General features: G+C 48.0%; 1 protein-coding gene across 1 annotated transcript in view; it reads right to left on the reverse strand.

Moving 5' to 3' along the window:
- The window catches only part of Csmd1 (CUB and Sushi multiple domains 1), a 1,673,782-nt gene that overhangs the window by 576,240 nt on the left and 1,078,820 nt on the right, over window positions 1–18,722 (reverse strand). The window contains exon 7 of the mRNA XM_047550875.1: window positions 15,910–15,987. Coding sequence (XP_047406831.1) covers window positions 15,910–15,987 — 78 coding nt within the window. The remainder of the gene's footprint in view (window positions 1–15,909; window positions 15,988–18,722) is intronic.

The following is an 18,722-nucleotide window of genomic DNA, read 5'->3' on the forward strand; positions in this document are numbered from 1 at the left end:
CTAAATGGCGGGAGGCTCTTCCTACGGGGATTCAGGGTGAGAACCCCCCTCTCCCGTGGGGTGACGGGCCACTGTCAGGGCTCCTTCAAAGGGGGCACCGAGGACTCACCCTGGCACTGCTGCACGGCTCGTTGGTCCGCCCGCCGAGCACCTGGCATGCTCCCGGCTTGGCTTCCGCACCTTAGGGCAGTTCAAAGTCTGCGCGGGCTGTGTGTGGCCACAGGGGAACAGGGCCGGTTCCTAAGGAAGCGCTCTGGAATAAAGTGCCAGCAGCAGCTGCCTGGGGGCCGCACCACAGGACCCTGGAGCTCCCTGAAGCGGCAGCGCGCGCCCTGCTCACCGAAAACCCGGCAAACCCGTCGCGGGCTCCTCAGACAGGGCCTGGGTGGATGTGGGAGTGAGCGCTCTGATGTCCTGCTTCAGCAACATTTACATCGATGGGCAAAACCTCATCCCAAACTGCAGAAGTGAAACCGCCGTTCTTGGTTCATGCCAAACAGAGACAGAGCAAAGCGCCCTCAGGGTGATCTACCCAATGCCTTGAGTTCAAGGACTCAGCCGTCTGGGTCTCTTCCCTGTGCAGATTCCTCCACTCCTCACTAAGCCTCGGCAGATTTCCATCTGAAGTGAAGCTTGGGCTGTTTCTGTAAAGGCAGAGTTTGCCCCACTAGAGGACTGGCTTCATGGGTAAGGACAGCTTTGCCAGGTAGCTCGGAAAACTCTGCCAAGGCCCTCTCCTTGAGAGGCAGCAGGGAGAGTGGGCACCCGGAGCCCGGAAGCCTGCTTCCATGCTGGAGGAAGGGAGTCACTGGGCATAAACCATGAACTCTGCTCTGGCTACTCTCTTCCACCTGCTGGTTAAGAACACACAACCCAAAACATGCTGCTGACTTCCAAACTAGAGGCCCTGATAATAGCAGTCACAGGAAGAGCAGGCTGAGTCGCCCTTTCCTTCAGAATGGGATGAAATCCCACAGGCAAGACACCGGAGGAGCTTGACACGCTTATCCTCCACACGGGGCGTCGAGGTCCAAGAAATCTGCCCACAAGCCTCCTTCAAGGAGCCTTATCTCCCCAGCTGCATCTCCATCTGGCCAGCGGCTCCAGCCCCGCCCTTGCCCCCGGCCTGGTCCAGCCCATAGCTCACTGTTCTTTGTCTGGTTTGACTATAAGCCATACACACACTGCTTCTTTGGAACTTCCTGCCCTTCTCTGGCTTCTGCACCTGTGCTAATAAAGGTGTGTTTTCCTCCTGCTCATCCATCAGGTAGGATAGGATCCTCGATGGTCGAGGTAGAGCTTTGCCTCTACTACCCTGGTGACCCTGAGAAAGGAGGCTTTCCCACAGCCACATGGAAGCCACTCATTGGAAGACTCAGCACAGCAAGGAGGACTGCCGTGGGTGACAGCAGCCAGCCACAGAGACCACCTGTGGTCACCTGGAGAAGGAAAGTCTACAGAGACGGGAAATGGCCCAGGGGCCTCAGCCAGCTGGGGTGAGGAGGCAGGTGGGGTAGGGGCTGAAGAGCACAGGTTACTTTCTGAGGTGCTGGAAATGCTCTAAAACACTGCAGATGGTGGACTCCACTGGACACTGCGCAAGTGTGCACTTTAAGTGGGCGAGCTGTATGGTCCGGGAGTTCCACCTTAATAAAGCTGTAAACAAACACTGAGGAGGATGAGGGAAGATGGTATGGTTACACGTTGCTAGAGGGCTGTTAACCAGTGCAGCTGCGAGGCAGGAGTTCAGGACCTCCAAGATGGCGGCGGCAGGACCCAAGAAAGATGTCCCCGGAAGACAACTCACACCACTGAGGATTTATCACTATGATAACTCCTACCAGAGCTCAGTATGCTAAAATGACCAATGGGGGTAGAGTGGACATTATTCTAATTAGATTTTCTAAAGGAACCAATGGGGGAAAATTGGAGAATATTCTCATCACATATCATAAGGTAACCAATGGGGGCCAGTGGGGTCAGGTCTTCAGTCAGGTTGTACAGGGAAGAGAACGCCTCAGAGTTCAGCATACATGACACTAATTTCCAGACATTGGGGCTTGAGCCTCTCTCCTGCATGGATCACTATGCTCTACCCTATGGAGTGCTACTTTCACTTTCAGCAAACCTCTACTTTGCCTGTTACTTGTGTGTGTCTTGCTCAATTCTTTCTTTGGGACACCAAGGACCTGGACCCCAGTTGGACATTCCAATGATAACACAACCACTCAGGAAAATAGTAGAGCTAGTCCTAAGAACACTAGGAATAGAGCCGCATGTGATCCAGCTATCCCATTCCTTGGTACACATCTGAAAGATTTAAAATCAGCACTTTCAGTGACACAGCTACATCAATGTTTATAGTAGCACAATTCACCACAGCCAAGCTGTGGAACTAGCCGAGGTGCCTTCAAAAGACGAATGGATAAAGAAAACGTGCTGCATATACACAATGGAGTTTCACTCAGTCATGAAGAATGAAATGTTACATTGGATGGTAAATGGATGGAAATGGAGAACATCATGCTAAATTAAACAAACCAGACTCAGAAATTCAAGGATCAAATGTTTTCTCTCATATGGGAAAATTAGACAAAAATGAGTAATTTAAAAAGGGGGGACCTCATAAAAATAGAAGAGAGGGAGGAGGGATGGAAACGGGAGGAGAAGCCGAATGGTACTACCCAGTGTGTCACACACGCGCATGAATATGTCACAGTGAGTTCCACTCCTAACAACGCCGAGAATGCAAGCAACCAAATTCAGTGATTCCCAGAAAGAACCCTGGTGTTGCACTTTGGTAACTTCACAGACCCATTCACTAGGAAAATGGATGAAAAATATCTCCAAAACAAAACAAAAAAGTAATCATCAAAGTCTCTGGAGGGGCTGGGAGTGTAGCTCAGTGGTAGAATCTTACGTAGTATTCTCAGACCATGCAATCCATCCCCAGCATAGCAAACATTAATAAACTGATTATTAATCGAAGCCTCTGGAAATGGTTCCAAGGATTTGCAGCAAAGGAAGACATATTTAATCAAGAAAATCTGTTATCATTCAGTAAGATCTTTGAAATGCACGTCTGCTCCCCTCCCTTTCTCTGCCTGACTCCCTGCAGTGGAAATGACCCTGCAGACTGATGCCTGCAGGGTCACTGGGCTCCTCCTCCTCCCAGCTGCCCGTCAGTAGACTCATGTCCCTGGAGTGACGAGATGTCACCATTTCCTCCTGTCCGCAGCTTCCTGTTGCTAGCCGATGTTCTGTGTGATTGCGTGTGACGGGGAGGACCCAGACCCCCTGGGCCCCGGAGGCTGTCACACACCGGGCACCCTGTCACTTGTCGTAGGTGTGTCAGAACAGGGAATGTTGAGAACTTGGAGTCGTGACTTGGCACTGACCTGTGAAAATTCTAAAACTGCTAACGGTACCACTTGAGTGGATGAGCTGCAGGGTAAGTGAATTGTACCCCAATAAAGCTGTTGGTGCAGGTTAAAGTAACTTCAGTAAAACAAAGAGAACTCAGTGTCAAATCAAAGAACTAAGAGGACATGCCAGGACTGCATATAAAGTATCCAGCGTCTGTCTGTTGGGTGAAGAGTGGCACACAGCAGAGTGGCAGAGAACCAGCTACCCAAGACGCAGGGCTGTCGGTCATGGCGAAGCCTATCCTGGAGGAAGACAGCGCTGGCTCCTCCGGTCTCTCGAGGGAGCCCTGCCGTAGACACCCATCCCGCACCCCAGCCCAAGGGCCCGGAGCAGCAGAGCACACTCCCTTCCACGCCTTTGCTCATGCTGTTCCTTTCCTTTCTTCCCACCCCTTGGCTCATTTGGATGTCAAGGCTTCTTCCTTTCACATCTGAGCATTCTAATATCACCCATGTATTTCTGCATCACTGAGTCAGATTCTTTCTGTTGTAAGGGAGGTCACAACAGGGGCCACTGACTGCCTGGTCTGTGAATCTGCTTCGAAGTCATCGTGGGACCTCGTATTTAGACACGATAAAAAATGCGTGCGTACCTGGCACAACTTGGGCACGATAAATACTTGTTTCATAATCAAGTGAAGGAACTCAATAGTTCAGTTTTATCTGAAAGCATGGATATGGTTTATTTTATTTTGAAACTGAGAAAAATAGAGCTGTAAAGCACCAATTTTAAATGTGTTAACTCTCACAAATACCAAGAGCAAGTTTGCTCACCAATGATGCTTATGCGGGAATAATGTGCTAGATGGAGACCATTTGCATTCAGATAGCTCTTATCTTCCTGTTTTTTGTGCTGGGCATTGAACCCAGGCCCTCAAACCCAGGGTCTCATACATGCTAATCATGCTAACATGAAGCTCCATCTCCAACCTCTGCATCCAGATTCTACACACTAGATCTGCCATGTGGATTACAGCATGTCATCCAATCTAAATGTCTGTATTTCCTAATAAAAATGGGGCTAGTAATTCCATTTAGAAAGTCTATAAAAATACCTTCTATAATGTGGGTACAACTTTGTTACAATGCAAGTGCTTAATAAATGTTCACAACCATTTATAATTACCATTTATACAATAAAATGTTGATGGAACCGCCTGGAGAAAATTTATAAAACATAGATTTTTCCAGTGAACTGAAATTCAGAGGCCTTCTACAAGGTCTCTCCAGGTTTCTCAATTTCTCCTTTGTCCTCAGTCTAAAGATTCTTTACATTTAGACATTTCTTGGTGAGACTAACTTGACACAGATTCTGACGCACCACAAGAGCGGAGACCACTATAATGCCAAAGTGATCAACGCAGTGCTGCTCTGGTGAAGAAAAAGGAAGTAGACCAATGAACACAAAGCAGAGCCAAGGAACAGGCCCAAATGACAGAACCAACCACCTTGGACAAAGAACAAAAGGGGATTTAATGGAGAGAAGACAGTGTTTTCAAGAAATGGTAATGGAACAACTCAGTATCCACTTGCAAAAAATGAAGAGAGAGAATGTAGACACATACCTCACACTCTTCACAAAAATTAACTCAGACTTGTTCAGAAACCTAAATGTAAAATGTAAAACTATATAAAACTTCCAAACAAAATCATCACAGAAAAACTTGATGGCCCTGGGATTTGTTGATGATGTTTCTGATACAACAACAAAGGCACAATCCATATAAAATAATGACAAGCTGGATTTTGTTAAAATGAAAAACCTGTTCTGCAAAAGACACAGTAAAGAGAATGAGGATATAAGACAAGGGAAAGAAGAAAATGTTTGCAAAACACATAACTGTTATCAAAACTGTACAAAGATGTTTTAAGACTCAACAGTGAAAAACAATATAATTAAAAATGTGCAGAAGACCTGGACTGACGTTTGGCCAGAGATGACACAGACCACACTCGAGATACAGAAAGATGCTCAGAAAGCACACATCACAGGGACATCGACAATTTAAACAGCCACGAGATGCTACCACCCTTCAGCATGGTCCAGATCCAGACCTGACCCCAGATCCCAGAGTGCATGCGCAGCAACAGGAAACCTCGCCCTCTACTGGTTGCGGAACAGCACAGCTACCCTGGAACAGTTGGGCAGTTTTTCCCAAATCCAGACATACATTCATTCCTTGGTATTTACCCCTAGGAGTGGGAAAGTTGTGTGCACACAAAGACAGTGGAGTATTACTTATAATCAAAACCCAAGATGGGCTGTAATGCCACCTAAGACATGGGGGAAATCTGAAGGCACAATGCTAAACAAAAAGAAGGATCATACTATACAATTCCAGCCACAGGACATTCTAGAGCCAAAGTCATGGAGAAGCGAAAAGATCAGTGTTCACCAGAAGGTAGGGCAGTGAGGCAAGAACAGGCAGAGCAGAGGACTTCAGGATATTGAAACTACCCTGTAGGACACTGTCATGGTGAGCACAGGTCATCATACATTTGTCCAAAGCCACAGAATGTGCAAGACCAAGAGTGAATCCTGATACAAAGAACGGAGTCCGGGCCGTGGTGACGTGCCCAGGTGGGCTCATCAGCTGTAGCAAAGGCCTTGCTTTGGAGGTGTGGGCAGTAGGACGTGCTGGGTAGTAGAGGAGGCAAACCTTCCAGAACTCTCTGCACGTGCCACACAGTTTTGCTGTGAGCTTAAAACAACTCTATGAAAATAAAGTTTATTAACTAAATAAATGACGAGCATGGTGGGGGAGCAAAACAAGAACACAAGCCAAAACCATCTACCTTACAGACGCAATAAAACCCAAAGACCTGAAACCTGAGCAAGGATATTAATCCAATTAAAACTGTAGTGCTCTCATGAAGAACTTGCAAATTGATGTTTTTAACCAAAAATACTTAACTTCCCTTAAGAAATGCTGAATAACAAAAAATAAAAGGAATTGCTTACATTTTCCTGTATGCTAAGCCTCAATTTATTAATGAAGTGCACTCCAATTAATCCTCTTCCCAGATTGAATATTAATGCAAAAATCAGGAGAAGCACAAGCTTAGTTTTATCTTAAAATAATTAGATTTATCACAGATACAGAAGAGATGAACATAGAATATTTGTTCACTTGTTTTCAAGCAGATAAAAGAAAATTATTATTTTGATGAATTAAAGTATTAGAGAAAAGTTTTCTTATAACTTACAAAGACCATTCAGAGAAGAGATTTCAGTTTGTCATTTACAGTGTAAAGAGGAGTAAAAACAGAAATGGGAGAGCTCACGGAATAGCACCTAGTTTAAATACACCTTTATACAGTAAATAGCAGGCAACGCAAAACTAAAGCCAGGTCAAAAATGGTAGAGATAATTTTTAGATGGATGCTAGTAAATTGTGGCTGAAATTAAGTTAAAAGGCAGTTTGGTTGGTGATAGTCAAAGCCCTTTTTGCACGTACTCAATACCCAGGCTTTAGGTGGAAGAGTAATCAGCAAACACTTCTTGGATTTAAAAGAGCATTTTTTGTAATCTCGTGAAAATTACCTATGCATTTTTTATCTGATATATTCACCTCATGCATCGGTATTCTTCTACTTATTTTCAATTATTTAAAAAATTAAGCACAAATTTGCTCTTCCAAAAAGTGTAATTAAATATATGGGGGTCATTGTTCCCAGTGGCTAAAGACTCCAGAGAGTTGTGGGAGATCTGACATGTGTCCATTTGCATGGGTCTTTGGGTGGGGACAGGGGCAGTGGGAAGCTTCTTACATGTGACTCAACTTGAATTTTTACTTACAGCTATGATTTTCCAAGATATACAATGAAAGTATCTTATTTGAATGTCACACAGTTTATACTATTTTATGTATCTTTCAAATTGACAGTTCAATCTATGACATAGGCAATTTAAACAAGAAAATTGAACTCCTTAGAAGAATTCTAATAATTGTAATATGTAGTGCTTGTAAAATATGGTATTTTCCATCTCCAAAGCACTTCACTAATTATCCAACGTGCTAATCTTAGCTGATCTCCTTGACTTGCCACATAATTTCACTTATCTTAGAGGAAGACACTTTTCTTCTACCACTGAGCTTCTTCTGTGTGAAAATCATGTAAATGCATTGAACTCAAGGGATATGAACAAACAAATCTATACCAAATAAATAATTGCTATAATTAAATGATCTAATTTAATCCATTAGTATGATAACCAATTTGAACAGAATGTTTAAAAAAGTGAGCACTTTTAAAAATCAAAACCATCTTTATATATCCATTTATAAGGACTGTTCCATTTTGCAGATAAAGCAACAAAGTCAAAAAGGGAAACTGAACTGTCTGATTTAATCCCAAAGTATAGGCCAAACTAGAAATTAAAGACCAAGGATACCGAAGACCATGAACAGGGACGTGTGAAACATGCTTCCTTTGCTCTTCACGGTCTGAGTTACACTTCCATGTATAGTTTAAATCCCTCATTTCTGGATTGATACGGCTTATCTGAGCTCCATGAAGATGGACAGATGAAAGGGAAAACCCTGTGCTCAGTGCTCTGTTCCTGCCACAGGCCCTGAGCACGGCAGCACTGGGGGTATGAGTGGGACCCACTGGAGCCCGGCCTGCAGGCACGGTTCTGGCGCCTGTGGCCACGCTCCGCTTCCATTAGAGCAGAGGCAGGTTCTTCTGATGCCACATGTGACTGCAGGTCCTGCATTGGTAAGTCCTGTTCCTTCTAAGAGAAGCAAGAAGCTGTGTGTGTGTTTTAGAATTGAAATCTATCAACTAAATAAGAGGTTCTTCCGTCAAAAGACCCTTTGTGGAATGTGAAAAGACAATCTGCAGTCTGAGAGAAAAGAGTTGCCCAACACACGTTCAAAAATCAACAAGAACAAAAATCAACACAGAAAGTGCCCCAAAAATGTGAATAAGCGTTTCACTGGAGAAGATAATTACAAGGCAAGTTAGCACACAAGGGTCTGTTTCACTCCTGAGTCATTCAGGAGATGCAGATTAAGACCATCACCCACTACCCACCTATCAAAATGACTGAAATGGAGAAAAGGATTGTGATAACACCAACTGCTGGTGAGGATGCTGAGAAACGAGATTACCCCTACATTGCTGGTTGAAATGTAAAAGGGTACGTCCTCTGTGGAAACCAGTTTGGTAGTTACTTACAAAATTAAACATGCAATTATCATGTGACCCAGCAACTGAACCCCTAGGTGTCTGTCTAGGAGAAATGAAGACCTATGTTGACACAAAGACCTACACATGAGTGTCCACAGCAGTTTCATTCATAACCACCCCAAAGGGCAGCCAGTCCCAGCTTCAGCCAGTGGGTCAGTGATGGAACAATCCCTGGCCCATCCACACCAGGGGATTCAGCTCAGCCAAAGGAGGGAGTTTTGAAGGCATGGAATAATTCAGATGGATCTCAAAGGAATCGTGCTGAGTGACAGAGCCAATCACAAAAGATCACGTAGTACATGGTTCTATTTATTTGTCATGCTTGAAGTCATAAAACAAGACAGATAGAGAACGTGTTAGTGGTCACCACTGGGGGAGGAGGATTGTGTCTTTAAGAGTACCCCATCAGGGAGCCCTTGGCGATGGAGCCCCGGGTCTCAACTGCAGAGTCAGTGCATAAGGTGCCGCGGCAGAGAGCTGCATAGGCATGCACACACTCGGTGGGTATGAGCCTGTGGGAACTCAACAAGCTCTGCAGATGGGCTCGGTGTCAACTTTCAATTTTGATACTGTTTCATCATTATGCAAGTTGCCACCATTGGGGAAACTGGCTGAGTTCCCAGTAACTCTTTGGCAACTTCCTGTGAACCTATAACCATTTTGCAACTTCCTGTGAACCTATAACAATGAAAAGTTAAGCCAAGAGTTTGGTGACCAATTAAAATGTTTTGAATTCACAGTGTCTCATGCTTGGGGCACGGACAGGTGACGTGTATTTAGGCAGGGCCCCTGTGGTGCCTGTGGGCGCTGGTTCACCAGCCCTTCACCTGAAGGCTGGCGGAGTCCAAGCAGCACCTGGACTTGGAGGACTTCCCAAGGCTTCTGTCCTTCAGTCTTCAGCTGCCCTCTGCTTTCCATGTCTTGGACACACTGCTGTCCTCCAGATCAACAAGTCATCTGCCTGATCACCTTTGGCAAATGTTTCAGTTTCCTCTTCACTTCCTCTTCCTTTATGATGTGCTCTAAGTAACATGATGAGGTTTAAGGAATGTGTATTTTTAGTGTCCTTGATCAGTACTTCTTGATTCTTTAAATCCAGTGCTCTTATCTATATTAATATTCAGCCTCATTAATTTATCTTATTTAGTTTCTTTGTGTATAAAATGAAAAGATATAATTTAATTGGTAAAGGGGCTCAATGATTAATTATATTAGTTTTCAGTGTTTCTGACCAAAGTTACTCACTCATAAAAATGTGATCATACAAGATGACTTAATTACCACAACACAGCAGTTCCCTCCTCTGAGGGCTACTGGAATGATTTTGATCGCACTGACACCCAAAGACCAATAATCCTCCGTCCTCCAGAGTTTCCCAGTTTTCCCCATTAAATTATGTAGGGAGATTAAATGACATTATTTTATAATATCTATTGAAAACTCAGGTGATAAGTCAAGCTTCTCAAAAGTAAGTCCTGGAAATGGTGAGGTCTACAATGCTCATTCAGGTCTGCCCAATCTTTGGGGCATTTCCCATCCATTACTTGAAATCTACGATGCAAAGTGAGTTGTTCCCCTTGATCAGCTGGGCTCCAGGTCTGCCTGCTGAAAACGTTTAAAGAGCAATGTGCTTCTACCAGGTTGCAAGTCACTTCAACCATCTGGGACCAATCAGGCTGTATCCTGTTTTAGGTATCTCGACAGATCCTTTCTCCTGTTTGCTTTTAGAATTATGTAGTAAATGGTGTGCGGGACCCTGGATGGACCACCAGCTTTGCTCCAGATCACAGGGAGCCTACTCTTTCCTCAATGTGTCCCGATAGCAGTTTTTCCTCAGCAAGATCTTCCAGCTCCTGCAGTGGCAGAGGCCTGTTTAGCAACTGCATAATTCTCTTCCTGATTTATGAAGCAACAGACCCAATCTAGCATGCCAGTAATGCACAGGCATGGGTCTTTGTTAAAAAACAAGGATCTGTAACAATTGCGAAGCTCTCTATTATTACATTTTGCAGAGCAAGGGAGATTGGATAATTATCCCTCTTGTTTTATTGAACTTTTGTACAACGGTTAGAGGATAGTGTAACAATTATTTTCCTTACTGTGGAATCTGCTGCACAGTGGATCTGGGGCACTCAGTGCTGGGAGGCTGGCCCAAGCAACGGCAGGCAAGCCTTTCTCTGAAGCAGGGTGACAAATCACGCTGATCTACCATTTGAATAAATCATGCAGGACTGAGATAGCAGTAATGTCCTTTAAAAAGGAGCCCTGATGATTAGAGGCATCCCTGGCCACTTAATAACAAGCCTAGGATCTTTAACAATATCATTATGAAACAATGTGATTTGTTTTAGATGGGTGAAGCAAATCATGTTAATTATTGGAGATTGCTCACGTGGGGAATAATAGAACAACAATGCGTCAGGTTACCTGGGAAATTATTGCCTGATGGAAATGCCAGTGGGGAATGATTTCCTGAATGAAGTTTCAGAGCCTGAACTACATGCGGCATCATCCTTGGCTAAGATTAGGGGATGTGGGCGACTCCTGCCCCTGGGTAGCAGGACATGGAAGCCCTGTTAAGCCAGTCATCGGGCTGTGAACCGCCACACCCAGTCCCTCCTGCGTGCTCCCAGTACTCAAGCCGACTGCCCACGGCACCCCTGTGTCTAGGGAAGCACCAGAGAGTGGCTGGCCACCTGCGATTCTTCAAGGGACGTTCCTAAGACAGGCATGTCCCAGCCACTGACTCGGTGCCAGACAGACACTTGCAGCCGTGGTCTGGAGCAAAGTGAGCTTCCTGGGGGTGTTTTCTGACCCACAGGAGCACAGGATACACCTGGCAACAAGCTGCCTTGCTGACGGGCAGCACCGGTGAGGAACCCGAGCACACAGCAGTTTGTTTCCTGGGTCCTGGTGTGCATTCAGGACGGTGCCTGTTGAGTCACCGTGTCCTTCGCAGATGCCACGATGCTCACAGCAGGCCCATGGCCCTCTACCCAGGGCCAGCACACACCCGGCAGGAGCGCCCAAGTGCTCCAGCCTCAGGGTGGCCAGGAGGCCCGGCGACTCCACCTGCATGCTGCCGCTGTAACGCTGCTCGCGTCTGGTCTATGGATCGTTTCCCCCTAAAAACCTGAAAGAATGAATCTCCACTTTTGCTCCACCTTCAGTAAATGCTGGTCCCTGTAGACAGCGCTCCTCACACACAAATATCAATGTGCATTTCTGGAGCTCGGAGGCCCCAGTAGGCTGCCCTTTCCCCCAGGGAAGGAATACTCTTGGGCCATCGACCTGCTAGCTTCTGGACCTTCCTGGACACATGACAGCGGACACACGAATAGAGACATGAAATGGAGACCTCAGCAACACCCCACAGCACCCCCCAGGAGGGCCTCACGTGCTCCATTCACACTTGGTCAACATCTGCTGTGCACACTTGGCGGCCAGCAGAGGGCAGAACACAGAGGACGATCGCTGCTGTGGAGGTGACTCGCGCCATGCACTCAAAGACACGGGAGTCAGGTTCCCTGAGAGTCAGAGCGTGGAGCACAGCAGAGGCAGGGAGGTGCAGGGAAGGTGCCCAGAGAGGCCACAGGGCTCAGAGGCACAGGAGGCACACTGAGGCCTCTGAGGGAAGCAGGGGTGTGGCTCCCAGGGGAGAAGAAAGCAAAGATGAGGGGCCAGTGACCTGGCCTTCAGAACAGCCCCACGGCCTGAGGGCAGAGCATGGGCAGCAGGAGAGGCTGTTGGGGTGGGGGGCCCCTTGCCCTGATGGGCAGCCTGGGGAGGCAGGAGCAGTGGATGAGCCTCCCTCTGGCTCCCGGTGCAGACAGTCCGCAGGGCCAGGCGGTCGGTTACTGCAACAGCAAGTGAGGTTTGGTGGTGCTTGGAGAAGAGGCAACGGCTGGCTTTGGACACCCCCTGGGGGAGGGCGGGCTCGCTGTTGTGCTGGAGAGAAGCCTGGGCACTGAACCGCGGGGAGCAGTGACCTTTCTTCAAGACCGGTCAGTGCCGGAGATGCTGCTAGAAAATCCTGGGCAGCCCTGCGAACAGGAGAGGCCAGAGGCAGCAAACCCACTCCGCCTCATTCCACTCTGGAAGTGGACCATGTGCAAACAGCTTTCCAAATCGCAACCAGAGTGGGACTGCCTGTCGCCTGCCACTGTAACCTGTGAAGAGTTTGTGGTTCCTTCCTTCCTTCCTTCCTCTTAGCTTCTCAGGTCCCCGTCTACAGAGAGGAGGGTCCTCCCTGGCTGGGATCAGAGGGCTCAGCATGAGCGCCGGCAGCCAAGAGGGCAAGGAAAGCTGCCTGACGGAAGAGTAAGCGCGTTATAATTCCAGTAAAAAGAGAGAGTTACCCACTCGTATTTCACTCATTGTTCAATTACTCCAAACCTAAGAAAACTGCAATGAGAACCTCGTGCGGCCCGACCCAGGGCCACCTTAGAGGTGGAGGGCGGGTCGCGCCCCAAGGAGGACGGCCGGACATCGCACAGTGCACCAGCTAGTGGAGACTTCACTTTGAAGCGGGTTCTAAACACAGCCACAGGCTTTTAAGTGTGTCCTTCCACATAATTATGTGTGACCAAGGAAGAGCCAGAGGCCAGCGCAGCACCGAGCGCCACTGTAACAGACCACGCGTGATGGATGGCCGTTCATTAACAGGAGGCGTCCGTGGGCACTTGGAGCGAATATTATTAAGCCTCAGGTATTGTTTTCAAGGTAGAAAAAATTGACAGCCCACAGAAACGGAGGCAGCTCCGTCAGCGGCTGGGAGCTGGACGTGAGAGAAGGCTCGGGCACTGCTCCCAGGATGTCTGCTGTCACTGTCCCGGGAGCTGGACTCCCCCAGCCCCACATGCAGCTTTATATTAATGATCCAGAATAACCGTCCTGTCCCGTGTGGTGTGAAGAGTGGAGGCCAAACGCTGCACGCCCGGCTCAAGCTGTCCCTCATCTGAGCCCGGGACGGCAGGTCCATCCGGAACTGGGAAGCCTCTGTCTTCGACTTTGCAGGGGGAGAACTCGCTCAGGAGCGTCCACGGATGCTCTTCTCCATCCTCCCGCTGTGTGTTTATAGCCCAGGTTGGGAGGCATGGCATCTGGACTGGCCATCCTCACGGTGAGGGCTGCCGACATGGCACTGTGCCCAGAGGAAGGGCAGAAGACCCACCCACAGCCACATCACCTCAGGTGCGCACAGCAGCCCATCCGCAGCTCTGCTCCTGAGCCTGGTCACCTGTGGTCCAGCCGAGTCAGGGGTCAGCCAGGGGAGCACTGGATGGCTCATCCTAAGGCACAGACTCACACTCCACAGGGGAAGGGCAACGGCTGGGCCTGGCCATCACTCTTCACCCTGAGGAGCCCCCTGGGGGGAGGGGGCCGCAGGCACAGACCAGAGACGCATGCAGAGGGAGTGAGAAGTGCTAGGACAGAAGAGCAGAAGGAGACGGGACAGGAGCCCACAGTGGCCCCGTGAGCTTGTGAGGAGCTCTTAGGAATGTTTGGTCATGTCCTCCCCAAACCCTCACTTGGAAGAACCAAGGTGCAGCTTGTGCAAGAGACGTGGGTGCTCAGATCTAAACCCCAGAAGGGGAAGGGCCCAGGACTCTGAACCCAGGGCCGCCCGGAAGGCCAGTGAAGCTCACTGAAGGACATGGCAAGAACAAGGCCCACGCGGAAGGCAGAAGCACACGAGTGGCTCACAGATCCACAAGATCGACAGATCCACAGGAGAAAGCCAGGCCGCAAGCACCACTACGCGTAGGACGTGTGGCTGACTTTCCTGGGCAGGCTCCCCGAGATGGCAAGGAACTCAGAGAGCGGAGGGCAGAGGGGCCCATCGGGTCACACTTGAGGCTCATGCCCACAGGGACATGTCCTGAAGGGGCCCTTTTCACCATCAGCTGAGGGACAGGAGACAGGGAGCCCAAATGTCTGCATCCTACTTCCTCCTCTGCAGGACAAGGGTCTGGGTTTTCAACTCTCGGTTGACCTACTACTGACGATCTTTCTACTCACATGTGGAAAAGCTCCTGACAGCTATGGTTTACAGAAAGTCCACTACACTTCACAGATCAGAACGATTCACGAATACGCTGGTCCATCTACATGACAACCCTATCAAAAGAGTTACTGTGTTAACGTCACTAAAGATGCGACTGGACGTGAATCAGATGGAAACTTCCACAGCTATCGTATCCTGGGTTCTTAGCTTCAGAGGTTCCGTCTCTTCCTCTAAGAAACAGAGGTAGCATGTTCCCACTGATTACATTGCTGGTCTTCGAAGGCTTGCCGTTCACTTACTGATTAATCCTAATGCCTGACAAAAATACTTCAGTGCTGTTTGGAGACAGGACAGAGCACTTTCTAATACCACATGTGTAATTTATGTATTTGCCAATGCACGTCCAGATCAGGACAGCAGAGTTATTCCCATAAATAAACTCCCTAAATGTCACACCCACAGATCACTCTGATGGCCAGTTGACCTGATATAGGACCTGCTATTGATTTAATAGGAGGGCTTCACTTGATATGTGACTTACGTTGAACTGAGATCATTTCTGCAGGGTTTTCAATCATAAACATGATTTCCGCAGTTATTGTAAATGCTCTGTCTCCCACTACACAGAGCATCCGGGAGAAGCCAGACAGGGCTGCAAAGGGCGACTCCGCGGCCATCAAGAAGATGGCGGCACTGTGTGAAAGGAGCATGCGCAGCGGTGACAAAGGCGGCTCCCAGGACAGCTGGGAAGGGCAGTGGAGGGGACTCCACAGCAGCAGCGACACCAGGCACTCAGTGCCTGTGCCTGTGGGCACGGGCTCCTGGTTTGGCAAGAGGCATCTTCAGCTCTGGTTTGCTCTTTGAAGGAAGAAGGCACTGCCCCCAGATTCTTCAACCCTCCCGGCAGTGGAAGGCCAGGAACTTCTCAGCAGGAGAGCGACAAGACCCAACTCCTACTCCTCAGAGAGCAAGCCAGGGTGTTGCGCAGGCTGGGGTGCACCAGGATCCCCACCAGCATGAAGCACAGGAGACCCTGAAAGAGCAGCCTCAGAGGGGGCCACGAGTGTGGGGAGGTGCCTCTAGGAAGAGGAACCACTGGTCATTCCTCCCCAGCAAGGCCAAGTGGCCTTCTTTCTCCCAAGAAAAACACGGAAGGTAGAGAGTAGGAGCAGGTGGCATGGGAAAGCATTTGCAGAGTTACTTATTAGCTGCTCCCTTCTCACCTCCTTTCCCCCTTTCAGTTGACGTCCCCATCCTCATATAGAAAGAAAGTGGACTTACAGACAGAGTTTTTATGACTGCTGTCCTTGCTGGGTAGCATCTTGACTCCTCTTGACTTCAATTCAATTGCTTTTTTCACTGGAAGAAAGAAGAAAAAAAAAACATTAGCAGGTGAGACTTGGGATCATGCACATGCTTTGTCCTCAGGGCATGGACAGCCATCAGCCTTCCTCCCTGTCCCTGTAACGGGACACATATCAAGAGGTCAATGAGGCAGAGCAAAGGAAATGAAAGAGGCTGGAAATAATTAATGCCAGACCAGAACCCAGCAAGATGGCACCTCACAACAGCAGCGGCAGAGCTAACAGGAAGAAGGGCTCACTTTTCCTTATGCTTCCAACCTGTTTACCACGCAGGATGGCAATGCCACAGAGCATCGCCACTTGCCAGTGTGTGGGCAGACTGCTCTCAACGTATGTACCATGATTGTGGAGATTTCCATGTCTGCTATATCACAAAAATGTTAGATAAAAATAGAAGTGACTCATTCCTCTATTCATATATTCACTCAATCACTTAAAGTTTAGCAAATACGTGTGGATGGGCAGCGAGTGTGGGATACCCCCCTCTAAGTGCTGCAGATAAAGCAGAAGCACCAGCCCTCCTTCCAGACACTTCCAGTCTACAGGTGACCCAGGGCGCATGCAGGACTCTGGTCTCTAGAGTTGTTCTTAAGTTTAAATGAGCAATTTGATGCTCTGGGTTTTGCACCACACCAAACTAGACATGTGCAGAAGAGTGGAGGAGGGAGATTTGTTTTTCAAAGGTGAACCTTACACGGACGGGAGGAGAGCCCTGGGGAGAGGGATGCCCTCTCTCGCTTTCCCTCTGCACTGCCCTGGGCCCCTTCAGCTCCTCTCACCTTGCCTCTGACCATTCCCATCTGAGTCCAGGTTTTGGTGGATTGGATTTTCAAAAGGAGGCCAGTGGGCTTGCAGGGCAGCGTTTCCATGACCTGGACATCCCTGGGACTGCCCTGGAGCCTCAGGGCCGTCAGCCACCTTAGTCAATGGAAATGGATGCAGAGCTGGAGCCCAGGGCAGCCCCTGCTGCTGCCCCCCACCAGGAGGCCGCCCCCCCCTCCTCCCTGTTCAGGGGCCCCAGCAGGGATTGTGCACACTCACACCCATATCAGGAGAGCCCAGGGCCTCCTCCTCCACCTGTCTGGGCCACCCAGTGGAAGAGGAGCCAGGATGGTAAATCAGGACTTGAACACATCTACACAGGACACGCCATGTTTAGCAACGGTCAGATGAAATTCTGAATGACAGTGAGGTAAGATGGAGGTGGGGCACAACCTTCTGATCCTCATTGAACTTGAGGAATGATCTAGTGAGACTTTTATTTTTTTCTTTCTGAATCAATAGAGTGAGAGGCGATTCGTTGCCATTTCTCCCCCTCTCATGAAAAGTAAGAGTTTAGATTCAAAGGAAAAATCAATTCCCTGCATTCATGTTCTGCTTTCTTCTGTGTTCCAGGTCCCACTGGAGAAAAGCTCCCAAAGGAGGAAACTCACAGAGAGGAGCCTGAGAAAAGGAGGAGCTGGCCATTGAAGAGACGCGGGAGTGACCCAGACAGAGCTGCCGTCAGCGAGGAGCAGGGGTGACGGGACAGGTGTGGCCAGCTTGGCCGCAGGGCACTGCACCCTCAGCTCTGCCAGCAGGGCCAGGGCCAGGTCTGGGCCGCCCTCCACTCCCCTGCCAGCTGCCTCGTGGACACGGTGCAGCCTTAGCTCCCTTGAGAGGAGAGGGTCTGTTGTCCCTCCGTCTTGTCCTCCTCACGTGAGCCTTCGTGCGGGATGATCCTGTGAGTTCAGAAGAGTGTGCGCTTCTTTCTTTTTTGGCATAGGCAGAAGGGCCCGGCCCAAATGTATGATCTCATCCCTTTTAATCCAGCCACATAACCTGACCATTCACTTAAATGCCACGCATCTCAAAGGCCACATCTTTAAAAAGGAGTTTGAGTCCACTGCCTCTATTTTATGGGGCTAACAGAGGAAAGCAAGAGCATGAAGGGAATTCACAAACTTGGCAATATTTTTATTTTTAAGAGAAAAGTAAATGTGAAAATGATCCACCCTGAGAAATTACAATTGTCCAGGTTCCTTCACTTACTGCTGCACTAGGGTTCTTTCCTGGGAGTGTTTACAGCAATATCTATTAAGGACTACTTTAGAAAAAATCAGTGTTGAGAGTCACTTTCAAAGTATTCAATTGCTTCATTTGTAGACTGAATTATATAATCCCCCCAAATTGTTTAATACTCCTTGCATTTTATTTTGAAGAAGAGTCAAGAAATTCAGAACGTTTTGTATTTTAAACACACATTTGATTTTAAAGAGATTATCAAGGTATACATTCAATATTATTATAGAAAGATGCTGTTTACTTAGTTCCTTTTTGATGTATTTCTAATATTTAAATTGGACTTCATTATTCTAGTGCAGTTCATTCCTATGCTGGTTTTCATTTTTATTTTTCATTTCTTCTTCATGAAATATTTAATTGTGCATGTTTTGTAGTGCAGCCCCTCTGGTTATGAATTCTTTTAGTTTCTGTTTATCATGGAAGGGTTTTATCTCATCTTCAATTCTGAAGCATGATTTTGCTGGTTATGTCATTCTTGGTTGGCATCCATTCTCATTCAGAGTTTGGTATTTAATATCCCCAGCCCTCCTGGATTATAGGGACTGCATTGAGAACTCAGTTGAAATCTGGATGGGTCCATCCCTAAATGTGACCAGCTGCTTTTCTCCTGCATCTTTTGAAATTCTATCCCTATTCTATAGGGTAGGTATTTCAAGGTAATATGTC

The sequence above is a fragment of the Sciurus carolinensis genome, chromosome 4 (assembly GCF_902686445.1).
Source record: "Sciurus carolinensis chromosome 4, mSciCar1.2, whole genome shotgun sequence".
Lineage (NCBI taxonomy): Eukaryota > Metazoa > Chordata > Mammalia > Rodentia > Sciuridae > Sciurus > Sciurus carolinensis.